General features: G+C 44.0%; 1 protein-coding gene across 2 annotated transcripts in view; it reads left to right on the top strand.

Annotated features, from left to right (window-relative positions):
* ATP7B (ATPase copper transporting beta) overlaps positions 1 to 5601 on the top strand; it is a 40092-nt gene extending 34491 nt beyond the window's left edge. For both annotated transcript variants that reach the window (XM_072332687.1, XM_072332678.1), the window contains exons 18-21: positions 743 to 946; positions 1058 to 1175; positions 1937 to 2039; positions 3238 to 5601. In XM_072332687.1, the coding sequence (XP_072188788.1) occupies positions 743 to 946; positions 1058 to 1175; positions 1937 to 2039; positions 3238 to 3502 (690 nt within the window). In that variant the 3' untranslated portion in view covers positions 3503 to 5601. The remainder of the gene's footprint in view (positions 1 to 742; positions 947 to 1057; positions 1176 to 1936; positions 2040 to 3237) is intronic.
* Positions 5602 to 14323: the final 8722 nt, after the last annotated feature.

Raw genomic sequence — 14323 nt, 5'->3', positions numbered from 1 at the left:
ATTCTAAGTCCTACGGCATAGTAAAGGCCAGTGACTGCATTAAGATCCCACTGAAGACAAACATTCAGTGCCTCTTGAGGTGTGTTGAGTTTCATGCAGTAATTACTCCATTGCTGGTCTGAAGCCTTCTAGCTCCATTCACTGAAGGACACTTGAGTTTCCTTAATGAAGAAGGGATCTGCCTTTAATGTCCAGCCTAGTTCCAAGTACAGGAAGTTGGGACTGGCCATTAATTATTCTTAAATTTAAGAATAATGTAGTAAGAAAAATAATTCTTATTTTTAAGAAGCGTAGCAATCTAAAACAAGTTGAGTCCATGAGATCTCCTTGATCACAAACTGTAAACAACATTCCAGATTGCAAAGTCAAATTCTAACTCTGCCTCATAACATTTATGGCCTCTCCATGCCCATTTCCCACTTTCTCTTTGAATTGGTCTATTCTTAATCTACTGTGTGCCTCTGTGTTGCTTTCCTCACGTACACAAAGAGCTAACTCAGCCAGCAACATGGTATACATATTCTCCTATGGTATGAGGTCCCTTTTTTTCACAATGTGATTTAATTCTTTCATTTACCCCCTCATGCCAAAGGCATGTTGCTCTTCAGCTTTGTGTTGCTTGTAAGTGTTGCTTGCAATTTATTTGAGTGATCTTCCTTTGTTTGCCCTTCTCTCAGAACAGCAGATGGCTTTTCCTTTCAGCATATCACCAATAAGAATGTGTTTCTTTCTTCTTACATAGGTTGGGATCAAAAAAGTCTTTGCTGAGGTTCTTCCTTCTCACAAAGTAGCGAAGGTCCAAGAACTCCAAAATGGGAGGAGAAAGGTTGCAATGGTTGGTGACGGAGTCAATGATTCCCCTGCGTTAGCCAGGGCCGACATTGGAATAGCAATTGGAACGGGCACCGATGTTGCCATTGAAGCAGCAGATGTTGTTCTTATCCGAGTGAGCACAACAGTTTTGACCTGCCTTCTATCACTTTTTATTGCTCTTCTTTTCAGTTCAGTATTCTAAAGACTGCACATGAAATACTTTCTGTGCTCTTCTGTCTTACAGAATGACTTGCTGGATGTAGTTGCCAGTATCCACTTATCGAAGAGAACAGTGCGGAGAATACGAATAAATCTGATTCTCGCCTTAATTTATAATCTGCTTGGAATACCAATAGCAGCAGGTGGGTGGTTGTCAGAGCTCAGCTTGTGGAAGACAGCAGCATGGTTGAGCTCTGTGGTGCCTCTGACAGGATTTCCTGCTCAAGCAACTGAAGAGAGGTTCCTGGAGCATTTAAAACTCAGCAGAAGGAGAGCAAAACATATATGTATATAGATGTTTATGCTGGTACGAGAAAACTTTGTGCCCCAAATTTTAAAGTCTTAGGAGTAAATACTTACATCTTAAAACGAAAATCATGATTTTATTTTACAAAACAGTATTTTGGGATTCATTTTAGTATATTCAAATGCAGCGCTAATCAAGGAGATCATCTGACTTCTGGGTGCTCCCTCTTCTATTCATCCCAAATTTTGCATTTTGTCTCACACTATTTGGTTTCTCTGCTTCTATCAGACATCTCACGACATCAAATTCCTACTTAAAACTAACTCCAAACAGCCCCCTATTTTTTTTATTTATTTTTTTAGTAACTTCTCCCTCATTTAACTGGATTATTGTTATTAGTAGTATTATTATTGTCCTTCTATTGCTTTTGCATCGTTTTGTACGTGCAGAATATCTGGGAGGGTCACACAGTCTTGCCTTGTGGCTGCATTCTTGTAGCTGAATCTGTGCAAAGTCCATCCCTTGTAACTGAAGGGACATACTTAACATATTCAGCAATAAGTAAGAAAATACATGTTGATCTATTAGTGATTATAGTGATCTCAAGAAGTCATATTGATCTGTATTCTGGCTGATGTCTGTATGTTCTTTTGCTAGGTGTGTTTATGCCTGCTGGTCTTGTGCTTCAGCCTTGGATGGGATCAGCTGCCATGGCAGCTTCCTCTGTGTCTGTTGTGCTGTCTTCCCTGCAGCTAAAATGGCAAGTTATCATATACTAAGTAATGAGGAAACATAGACAGCTCTGTTGCTGGGATTTAAGTGAGACATTAGTTTGGGTTTTATATACTTTAAAATACCTGAAGTCCTTTTGCATGGTGGTGTCTAATTCTTGTCTGCTAAAGAGATGGATGTCACTGTCATTAGCATACTTGGTGTAAGACTGATGAGTATTCTTTAGCTAGCAGATAAAATAGTGACTGGATGCCACATGGGCAGCTGTGTTGGAGATCTAGTTCAGTAACACTTGAGCTATTACCTTTTCATAGTACATTTTTGGGTGCAGATACAGTGGGCCTATTTTTAAGAGCATTGTGAATAAACATGTTTTAAAAGACCAGTCTTTTTGCAGTCTCTGGAAATATTCCAAACCTTCAGACATTTCTCCTGTAGCTGGGAGTCTTCTGTGGTGCACAGTATGAACTAATGTGGGAAATCTGTTATTGCCTCATGATTCTGACCATGCAAATGCTCAGTGTGACTGTGAAAACAACATGTGCTTATGCATGTTTGCAGTATCAGTCCTACCACTTCAGCATTTTCTTCTTAAAAACGTTCTCATTATGTTTTCCCAAAGTTTGTAAAACTTCCGCATGCGAAGAGATACCTTTAATCTTCAGTTCTTTCCATATAGCATTGATAATACTAAATACTAAACACTGACACCACTGAGGTTAGGTACTGAGAAACATCCCAAACATATTTAGCTTCAGGCTCCTGGAAGCCATATTTACAGTACGCTCTGTGGGACAGTTTTCTTTTTTGAACCTTCACTTCATCCAAAAACACAAAAATTTATATATGTGAAGAAGGTTCATGCACACTTGTAATTGTTGGGCTATTGCTGACCAACGATTACATATGTTATGTGATGTGATATATGATATGTGAAGTTAGAAGTGTTTTTTTTTGGCCATAAAGTCCATTACCCTGTGGCTGTCTGCTATGAATATTTTCATAATTCTGCAAATGCTCAATTTTTTCTTAAAAAGAAAAAAAAAAATTAGAGAGTGCCTCCCTTTTACAGTCTGAAATGATTCCGTGCTACATGACCAGTGCCTTAAGCTATTAATATTGTTTCTAAACTGCAGGTAGCAATCAGAAGTTTCTGATCTACTGTAATGCTGAAGTCACGTACCCACACTGCCTTCTTGTTACAAACTGTCTTTTCTCTTTCTCAGTTATAAGAAGCCAGACACAGAAAGTTACGAAGCTCAAGCTCAAGGCCGCATGAAGCCACTTACTCCTTCCCAGATCAGTGTTCATATTGGAATGGATGATAGGAGAAGGGATTCATCCAGATCAGCTCCTTGGGATCAAATTAGTCAAGTGTCTCTCTCTTCCTTGACTTCAGACAAGCTGCCAAGACAGAATGGGTTTTTTGAGGAGGAAGGGGACAAGTGGTCACTGCTGATGAATGGAAGAGATGAAGAACAGTACATCTGAAGTGTTGCGTTCTTATTACAGCAGGAAATGTTTCGCCTCACCAGGGACAACAGGGACTGAGTTATGTCATCAAGAGCTCCAAGGTTATAAGTGAAATTATTCCTTTGGCTCACAAAACAATTGCAGTACAGTTTCATGTTGTACGGATTGTGGATTCTTTTCAGGTCACCAGTTATTCCTAGTCACTGGAAAAAAACTGTGACTCTATTGTGCTCATTTGCACGTAGCAATTAGTGAAATAACTTAAAACAGTAATTTTTAGAGTCCAATAGAGTTTCTGTCTTCTGGACTGTTTGCTGGGCACCAAATTTCATACTTCACGTTCTTTCTAAGTTTATTCTTTCAGGAGCACATAAAGCAAAAAATATGCTCATAGCCTTCAAATACTGTGCCTATGTGAAAATATCCAGTGCATAAGGAGCTCTGTGGTTGGAACCACACAGAATCCTAACTAGTCATGTCACTGTGGGAGCACTTTATACTTAGGATTCATGTGCATCTTCTTGGGCCAAAAAAGCTTCAGTGTTTCACTGACTACATCTCTCTGAAAAGTCTCTTTCAAAGACTTTCACTTTCTTTCAACTATCAAACTCTTTTGATGCACGTTTTCACAGCTGAACTTGTTCCGTAATTCCCACTTCTCTCTTAGTCTTTCTCTTTTGCTCCATATAAGCTCTTTCTTCTCCCCTTTCTCCACACAAGACATCTTCTGTGACTTATTACTATGTTTACAGATATTCCTTTTTGGGACAGTTTCCTTTAAGTCACTAGGAATTTTCCATTCTTAGGGAAACCCACAGAGGCAGAGCAATTAGTGATCTGAGTTAGAACATAATTTTCCTGCGGATATCTTGTATGATCCCTTAAAGTCCATTCAGGTTGGCAGTTGGCAGTCTCTTCCCTCTGACCAAGGGAAGGATTTCTTTCAGTTACCATGGAGTGACTGAAAACAGAACTATGTCTGCAGATGGTGTGACGCCAGCATGGCTGGATGGAGTGAGTTTGTTATGTAAATCACCTTATAACCAGCTTACTGGTTGCTTAAAGTGCAGCCATGACTTTAGAAGGGAATGGCTGAAAAGTGGCCTTAAAATGTGGGATTTCTACTTGCCATAGTGTAAGTAACTCTTCCTGATGATGGAAGGGTACGAGGATTTGCAATAGCTTGAATTTTAAGGCAAGTGGATTTCCATGTTTTCAATTGGTTTCAAGTTCCTTTTTTGCTCTAGTTTAATAAGAAATCAAGGTGCTGAGCAACCCACCTTTCACTTCAGTGTCTGTACCAAAGCTGGCAGTAGCTTTATCGCTCTGAATGTTGAATTCAACGCTTAATACCATTTAGAGTCAGGACAATAGGAACCAACTGCTGAAGTGCACTGAACCTGGCCCCATGGTGCTGAACTGTGGGACGCTGAAGTAAACAGACCAGAGTTTTGTGTTCTGATTTGGGAAGTGAAAGAATGGGAATTACTGCACTAAGCAGTATGAGATAACATTCACTGATTCAATTATAGAATGGTTTCAGATAGGGATTTAAGTCCTGCCCCTCCTAATGCTTTGTTGTTTTTTACAAGGCAGAAAAGGGACTGTGCCTAAAGCACCAGGCAGATCTTCCTGTTCGCACTTCCTCGTAATATTACATTTCAGCTGTCACGAGAAAACACCAACAGCATCGTCTAAAATATGACTACTCATGTTTTAAAACTGTAAAATCTCCTTATATGTGCGGAGATGGCTTTCACAGCTCACACACTTCTCAGACGTGCCATAAATGCCTTTACGTGGCCTTCAGGGGAAGTTGGTCTACTGTTTCACTATTTTATGTTTTCTTACCAGTGCTTACAGTAAAAAAGATGGTGTTTTGTTTTTTAAACAAACAAAACTTGTGTGTCTTGGCTTTTTAATTTTTGAAGGATACAGGAAAAAAACACCCTACCAAACAACCACGTATAAGCAACAATTGATGGATTGTAGGATGCAGACGCAAAATGTCATTGCCAACAAGCAGTTTAGTTTGTATGGCATACTGTGCAAACGTCTCTGTTCTTGATTTAGCGTGCTTGGCTCCAACAAAAATAAAAGCAGGAAATTCAGGACATTGATCTGTGCTGGTGGATCACATCTTTGTGTTGTTGGAAGCTGCGAAGTGTTCTTTGATAGATTTCAGCCGAAGTGAGAATTACTTGGTTCTGTTGTTGACTTGATCTTCGCTTTTTGAAACTTTGGACCAATCTGCTCGTGTTAAAGATCACAGTGTGCATATCCAACAGTACAGTGCATGTGGGGTAAGAAAAGAAATGTTATGGATGATTAACGTGACTGCTTTGTGATCTGGTTCAGGCAGAGTAAGCGGGGAAAAACGGCAGTGTTGTACTGTGCAGGCAGGTGAGACTGGAAGCATGTTGAAGAGTACAATTAGGATTCCAAACCATCTTGAGATATTGGACAAAGGAATTACAGGTCAGCTGGGCAGAAAAATGTTAGGTAGGTGGCTTATGTTTGTCTGATGACTTGTCTAACAACACTGTGGTGCTGCACGGCAGAACACATACATGGCGGTGCATAAACATTGTCATCTACATGATGTAAAATAACTGCTCAGTTCTGGAGAGGCATCAGCTGAAGTAGCAGGTCTGATTTTGTGCTATGCTTGTTAGGAAATGTAAATGGTTCAGAAAGCAACAATGAGATTGAAGTGAAATCAAGAAAACATCAGGACATAAGTACCGGAGAAAGAGAAATGTAAGGAGATATATAGACTTTCAGTAGGTTTCCCAACAGCGTACTTAAAGGAAGTACAAGTCTTCAAATACAAAGAGAACAATTGAGTTCTTTCATCTTTCATTGTCTTATGTCCACAGTGGATAGAAGAAGAATTAAGAGGCTTATTGATTCAAGGAAGATTTAGATCAGTCCCCGAGGAGGAACTAGCAGGAAGAGGTTTTCAAGGCAGGCTCTTGGGCTGCGTGTGGCGGTTGGGCACGTACCTGTTGGAAATGCTTCAGGCAGAGGTGAGTCCTGTCATGGGACAGGTGGCTGCCTTGAACACCCTTTCGACATTCTCTCCAGCCCTGTTGTCTCTTGTTTTTATGACAGTGGCGTGGGCTGGCATGTTACCTGAGAAGGCTCTAAACTGATCACACCGCGCTGTTCTCAAGAGGGGCCAAAAGGCTGGAAGAAAGACTAGCTTTGAGTTTACTTAATACATTAAATTAACTGGAAAATAGGTTCCTATTTAGTAACTGTATTTGCACAGTGTCTTAAAATGTAAACTCCTGTGAAACATGCGTGAAAGCGTACAAAGAAGTTAGGCTAGGTACATAGACTCAAGAGAAACAATTCAAGTGTAAGTCCTGACACTCGTGATGATGTACTCTTGTTAAACCTGAGCTGACTCACAGAGGGATGTACGAGATGGAACACCATATCCACGTTTCTGTGTGACATAATCATAAATTTTCCTTCTCTCTGACAGAGCAGCCTGCCTGTAGAGCCCTGGTACAGCAGGGAGCTGGCCTGAGATCAATGTTCTGTGGGACCAGAGCCAGAAACAGGATCACGGTTGCAGGAAGGACCCTGAAAGGAAGGGATCTTCTTCCAAGTAATCATTAAGGTTGGAAAAAGCCTCTAAGATCATCTAGTCCAACCAAATCAGTTTGGTCTTAGGTGTACAGATGCCTCACGTTCCCCCAGTGTGACTCGGTTGCTGCAGATCTGAGGCTAAATATTGATGTACTGGATGATACACATAAGAGCGCCCTAGCCATACTGGAGAGGTGACATTGTTTTCTTTATAACTCTACCACTGTCTAGGTATTAGTCTATTTGTCCTGGAATAAATATAGTGTCTATATTCACACACATATATATGACATATATGTATTAGTGAACTAAGAAGACATCTAATGGATAGGATCTATCTAATGGGTCTTCTCATGCTGTAGTTTTGCCATAGAATTTTTGGTGCCCTGTGGTCCCAGAAAACAAATGATTGCATTTTATGATCAGAGGGCTGTAGTACATCCCCTATGAAGACAGTCTGAAGGAGCTGAGTTTATTCAGTCTGGAGATGAAAAGGCTGTGGGGAGACCTCATTGCAGCTTTCTAACATTTAAAGGGAGATTATAAACAGGAGGGAAATCAACTTGTTACAGTGGTAGGACAAAGGAGAATGGTTTTAAACTAAAAGGGAGAGGATTTAGATTAGATGTCAGATGGAAGTTTTTCACAGAGAGAGCAGTGAGGCCCTGGCAGAAGTTGCCCAGAGAAGCTGTGGATACCCATTCCTGGAGGTGCTCAAGGCTAGGTTGGATGTGGCCTTGGGCAACCTGGTCTAGTGCCTGATCTAGCAGTTGACAACCCTGCCCATGACAAGGGGTTGGAACTAGATGATCTTTGAGGGTCTTTCCAAACAAAGCCATTCTATGATTTTATCATGTGTTTAATTTCCTCCTCCCTTCCCATTCTCCAAGCAAACAAACAGCTTACTTTCTCTGCAGGCTGATCAAAACCGGTTTTTGACTACACAGACTTACAGGGATTGTATTTTCTCTGAATGGACTTGTGTATGGAGAACACAAATGAGTCACTGGTGAAATAACTCAGTGGGGTGGAGGATGATAAATCAGCTAACACTGATGTCATATTTCATTTCCTCTGCTAAGATACCAGCAGTGAGTTGCGCTGGTTTTCAGTGGGAAATCATTTCAGAGCCACAAGAAGTGAAGAAGTGGTGAAGGGCAGAGCATCCTGTCCAGAGATTTGCTGCACAGAGAAGCTGTGGGTGCCCCATCCCTCGAGGCACTCGAGGTCAGGTTGGATGGGGCCCTGGGTGACATGCCCATGGCAGGGGGTTGGAACGGGATGAACTTTGAGGTCCCTTCTGACCCAAGCCATTCTATGACTGTTCTGATTCTTGCTGCTCTGTTTGCATGCGAGACCTGGATAGGCACAAACATAGGAGGAGAGAGATGGAATCTTCCCCTTGTCTCAAAATCACTGAGGTTTTGCAGACCCATCCACGGTCCCTCTGTGCAACGCTCTGATTTTCTTCAGCTGTTTATGCATAAATGGGTGATTTCTGATGATTCCCCAGGTGCTGCACAGGAAAGGGAAGGGATTTCCCATGAGGATATGTTTGTTGCTTTCACCACTGTAGCATCCACCTCCCCTGGGACATGTATGATAGTTCATGCTGTTTTTTATTGTTCATTACTGCTTACAGTGAGTGCAGGAGCCAGGTGGCTACAAGGGCTGATGGGCCACGAGATGTCACTGCAGGCTCAGCCCCAGCCACAGAATCCCTTTCATTTGCAAAGCATCTGAAAATCTAATGCAGTCAGTGCTCATTAGCACCAAGGGGGGGAAAGTGAAAAAGGGACAGTTTAAGCCAAAGGATAGAATGTACCTAAAGTGTGGGTTTGATTGGACATTATCTAGCTGTGGAACAGAAGATTTCAGGCCAGTGTTGATTTGTTTGGAGCTCTGAATTGCTACCTTGTTTGTATTATCTGACAGCTAAGTGATTCCTGAGCTCCTCGCTTGCTGTCTGCTAAGATTAGCGTTTGCTTCCTTTTCTGTTTTCCTTTGACAAGCCGAGATCTCACAAGATAAACAGTGCTGCAGGAGAGCTGAGCATCGTGCACCCGAGCTGTGTGCTCAGCGCCAACCCACACCTTCAGATGGGATTTAGGTTCCTCAGGTATCAGGGGTGCATGAGATGTGCCAGCAGTCTGGGCCAGCTGTGTGATCCCTGCTTGGGATCATTGGCACTGCCACATATGTGTGGTGCCAGCCACAGCCACAGCATGCCTCCAGCACTACCCCTATGTGGGCAACAGCTGCTTTTCTGGGCCCCAGGGGCTGCAAAACTATCTGGCTGCTGTGAAAAGGCAGCAAACCCCTTGGCTTCCATACAGGACCCGCAGTGCAGCAGACCATCATGCAGCAGGACCAGCGAGGGGATGGACATGTGGCACCTGCGGCTGCGTGCAGCACTTGTCACAGCGGTGCTGCTGTCCCCTGCGAGGGTTAATGTTATTTTCAGACACCTCTGCATTGCAGCTGAAAATCGGAGAGGCTGGGAGCAACCTGCTGAACAGGAAACGGCTCATTAAATACATACTGTCACTGATTCATAAGAGAGTGTGAAGACAATATAATTACTGTAATTATGGCAGATACTTGCTGCAGAGTTGCCATTTGTGTCGGGGAATTTTATCCTCTCTGTATGGCAGGAGGATTAAAAGAAGCAACCTATAGTGCTGCCAATATGTTCGTGCCACAAAGGACTTACTCAGAAGCTGCTGTCTGATTGTTCTGCTTACAGAAAGTGGAGCTCCATGAGCTGTTGGCATCCTAGGGGCAGAGCAGAGGCAGGGAAGGCTGCTGGGCTGCTTTCTTCCTGCTGGAAAGGAGGCAGATTTTGGCTGTGAAGTTGACCCAGCCAATGCCACGCAGGCCCAGGTGGCATTGAGAAGGTCCACAGCAGCAGCATTTGTGTGGAACCACCAGCCATGAGGGATAGGGGAAATGTGTATGAGCAAACAAAACAGCTCACCAGCAGACAAGCAAGTGGTCTCTGATCCAGGCAAACATGATTGTTTCTCCAGTTTCCTCCCCCTCCCCACCCTCACCGCCTCTTCCAGTGTTTTCAGCATCGCTCTTTAATGAGTAAGTCAGAATAAAGACACACGGGAAAACCCAGCAATGAGAAACCTGAAGAGTCATGGATGGAGCAGATTAAAAGTTCATCACAAGTGCATGTGTAACACTCTGTGCTTACCCGTCTGCTCAAATGGCAGTGCTTCCTCTGAATGCTTTTCTTCAGCTTCCTTATTAATTAAAACACGCCTTTCCGAGCTGGCAGTCAGTGTAATGAGAAGGACAGCCCCTGTTATTAATGCTGAACTCATTCAACCTCTTATGCTCATCTGGTGCTGTGAGTGGCCACAGCGTTTTGGCAACGCATGCATCTTCTTCGGTGGGGGGGGGGAAATAGAGCACTTTTAACACCTGAGAACCAGCAAAGCAGATACAGGAATGGCAAACCACAGTGACTGCTGTGTGCTTCCTTATCCTCTGGTTCGTGGCTCAGTTCACACTGGGGCACAGCATGTTGTGATCCTGGAGCTCGTGGCACCACGGCTTGCACCCCAAGAGAGCACTAAAGTAGTAACTGGGTGCAAGCACATGTGCCCTAAGAGCTGCGGCAGCTGCTGTCACATTTTATTTCGAGAGCACATTAGTCTATTTCTTTTTCTTTCCTTGGCTTCTATTGATCCCAGTGTTCCCATTTACAGAGTTCAGTGTTTCAGTGACCATGGTTTCTCCTCTGCTAAGGCTTTCCTGTTGCCTCAGAAAATTATCATCCCATTTACTTAATAAGGCTGACTCCAAGCTTCAGGCATTGGCCTGCCAAGTTGATGCACACAGGTGAGTGAAATTGGACACTTCTCTGCCATTCTCCCCTGCAGGCTTAGCTGGGGAGGTTTGTGCAAGGCAGTGCAAGTGGAGGCACACAGCTCAAGCCCTGGCTCAGGAGGAATGAGCCTAAAAGTCACCAGCATCTCACATCTCCTCTCTTGCTCTACTGATGGAGAGTAAACTGCAGGTAAACTTCAGAAGTCACGCGCAGTAAATTTCATACCTTCTTATCATGCCCAAACCCTTGCTCATTCACAAGGTGTCTTTCCACAGGTATCACGCCTGTAAATCTCAGATTCAGAGATGAGATAAGTGTGGAAGCAGAGCAGGAGCATAGGAATGAGCCTTTAGCTGCCTACTTTGAGTAACGATTTCATTCTGGCTGACAGCAGCGAGGAGTCAAGGGGGGTGAAGACAGCGCCCTGTTTCTCAGTGAGCTAATAGTGACCGTCAGCCTACTTTTTATTGGGAGTGATTACATTTCCCTTTTCTGATCCTTATGGCTCTCATCTATTTGCCCTCAGCAAGTGCGCCTGCTTTGTGCACCTCTTTTGTGCTCTGAAACCCAGAAATTCCACACAAATGTTATTTTTTAAGCAGGTGTTTCTAACAGCAATGACTTGGAAGGGAATGCTGAGCCTTCTTGAGATACGGAGGAGACACTGACAAGAGAAGGGACGGTGAGCTCAAGTGTGAGAAGTGAGTGCAGAGGGCCGTGGAAAGATGTATCCACCTGGTTTTAGTGAAGAAAACAGTACAGCTCTCAAACTGCTGGTGAAGCCCTTTGGTTGCCTTTATACATGGTCTACCTCCCAGTTCCCTCTGATTTCTTCAGTTTTTGGCCAAATCTGAATTCCTTTTGAAGATAAATAATTGCAGAACAGCTTAATCCTTGTTAGTGGTACTCAGCCCCAACTGAATTTACTGCAAAAGCAATTACTGAGGACTCGGTGATGGGTTTCCTACTGAAACTGCTTGGGTTGACTGCAGGAGGAGCTGGCAACAAGTGCTTCCAATGGCTCTGGACAGCTGGGAAACACATTTCAGCCACAAAAGCACCCATGGACCTCCTCGCATCCACATCCAACGTCCTGTCCCCACCACCGCTGGCTCTGTGCTGAGGATCACATGGCACCGTGATGGGATCACACATTCACCAAAGCCACTCTTGTCACTGTACGGGAACACGTTCCTCTCTGCCTCTAGAAGCTGAGGATTGGAAGAGGTTATGAACATCAACAAACATTGACCAGATTTTTTTCTTCAGGTCACCGAAGGGAGTTTGACACTGCCGTGATGAGCGCTGCAGGACTTCAGAATGCACCAGCATCAATCATATAATCCTAGGCTGGTTTGGGTTGGAAGGGACCTTTAAGATCATCCACTTCCAACTCCTGCTGTAGGCAGGGACACCTCCCACCAGACCAGGTTGCTCAAAGCCTCATCCAGCCTGGCCTTGAATGCTTCCTGGGAGGGGGCATCCACAGCCTCACTGGGCAACCTGTTCCAGTGTTCTCATTACCCTCACAGTAAAGAATTTATTCCTAATATCTAGTCCAAATCTACCCTCTTCTGCTTTAAAGCCATTTCCCCTTGTGCTTCTGAAGGAGAAGCATTTTTTACGGGTAACTGGACATTTTATTTTAGGAAGTGTTTATACAGCTATGCCCTTTTTGAATGATCAGCTCCCCTGGTCTTCGGAAGGAGTGTCAGCTTCAAATGGCACATCCAGACCTAGAGGATGCCTGCTTGGGGGCCCTGCCCACCCGTCATCTTCTCTCCCTCTACCTGGTGTCTCCCAGCCCCCTATGCCCCCGTCCCACCCCAGCTCCTCTCCTTGTCCCAGCCACTCCCAGCTCTCACTGCCTACCACTCTCCCTTCCTCTTCTAGAGATCCACTGCTGAAAAAGAGACATAAATCCAGAAACGTCACTGGTGCCTCATGTGCAATCACTTTAACATTAAGCTGACACAGACCTCTTGTTCAGAAAGAGTAATTACCTGACTCTGCTTTCTGCATTGCTCAACCACAGCAAACTGATTAAAGCCACATGCTACTGTCTGCCGTGACTCTCAAATGAGAAGAAATAGCAGCATGTCCTGGACCTGATTCAACAGGGACAACATACTCTTGCTGAGAACAGTCCAAGCCCTTTCTAAAAGTTGCAGGACACGTTTCCCTCATATCAATAAAACTTCCTCATCCAAAAGTGGGACCATGCTGTGAGCAGCCCTTTAGGGGACCTGAAACCTTCCTGTAACACTTACTGGCCATTCAGTATCAAAAGAGAATTTATAAACATGAGGGAAAACAACTTCTGACGTAGGTAGGTAGTGATGGGACGAGGGAGAATGGTTTTAAACTAAAGGAGGAAAGATTTAGATTAGATATCAAGGGGATGTGCTTCACGGAGAGAGTGGGAATACATTGGGATAGGCTGCCCAGAGAGGCTGTGGATGCCCCATCCCTGGAGGTATTCAAGGCCAGGTTGGATGGGGCCCTGGGCAATCCGATCTAGTGCTTGGTCCAGCAGCAGGCAGCACTGCCTGTGACAGGGGCGCTGGAACAAAATGATCCTTGAGGTCCTTCCAACTCAAGCCATTCCATGGTTCTACGAGTCTATGAAACTTTGACCCTGATGGAAAATAACAATAATAATAATAATAACCACATGAAGAATCATCAGGATGCTTCAAAATGACGGCAGACGCCTACGGCTGACTAAAAATATGCACCAACGGCATAATGCACTGCACCAGCTATCATCTCTGCACCTGAGGTTGTGAACTGACAGCTTCCTCACAAACGGAGGAGTCCAGACCCAGGATATAAAATACAAATTATTTTAGCTACCAACATTGCATGCGTTTGTCGCTGTTGTTTGCTGTTTGCCAGAAAACAGGGACATTACAATGTCCAGAGCTGCCATCTGTTGGGATGCTCCTGGCCACAGCCTCTCTTTCCAACCAGTTCTCCTGCCTGGTTTAGTACTGTTTTTACAGTGCTTCTCAAAGCGTTAGGTGATACATGGTATGATGAGCACCAGACGAGAGACACAGCACAGCAGAGAGTGAATGATGCCATCTGCCACACTTGCAGGCTGATGTCACAGAAGTGGAGATCTGGAAAGGATTATAATTTCCTGGATTTGCCACAGGATCCTCTTTCAACTTTAATCTCTTTCAATCCACAAGTTTACACCAATTCATTCTCCCCATCCTGTTCCTACCAGGCCCACATGTGTCTGGGTGGGAGGGGTGCTTCGGGCTCTATCCAGCTTGTTAATTGGGTCTGTCTCCATCCACCCTGACTGCATCAGCTCCTGGGGAGGTGTCATTCCTCAGATGAGCTGTGTCAGGTCATGCGATGTTTCTTCATCTCTTCATTATTTCACA

The sequence above is a fragment of the Excalfactoria chinensis genome, chromosome 1 (genome assembly GCF_039878825.1).
Source record: "Excalfactoria chinensis isolate bCotChi1 chromosome 1, bCotChi1.hap2, whole genome shotgun sequence".
NCBI classification, from domain to species: Eukaryota; Metazoa; Chordata; class Aves; order Galliformes; family Phasianidae; genus Excalfactoria; species Excalfactoria chinensis.
Note: the sequence above shows the minus strand (reverse complement) of the source record. Positions and strands in the feature narration are given on the sequence as shown.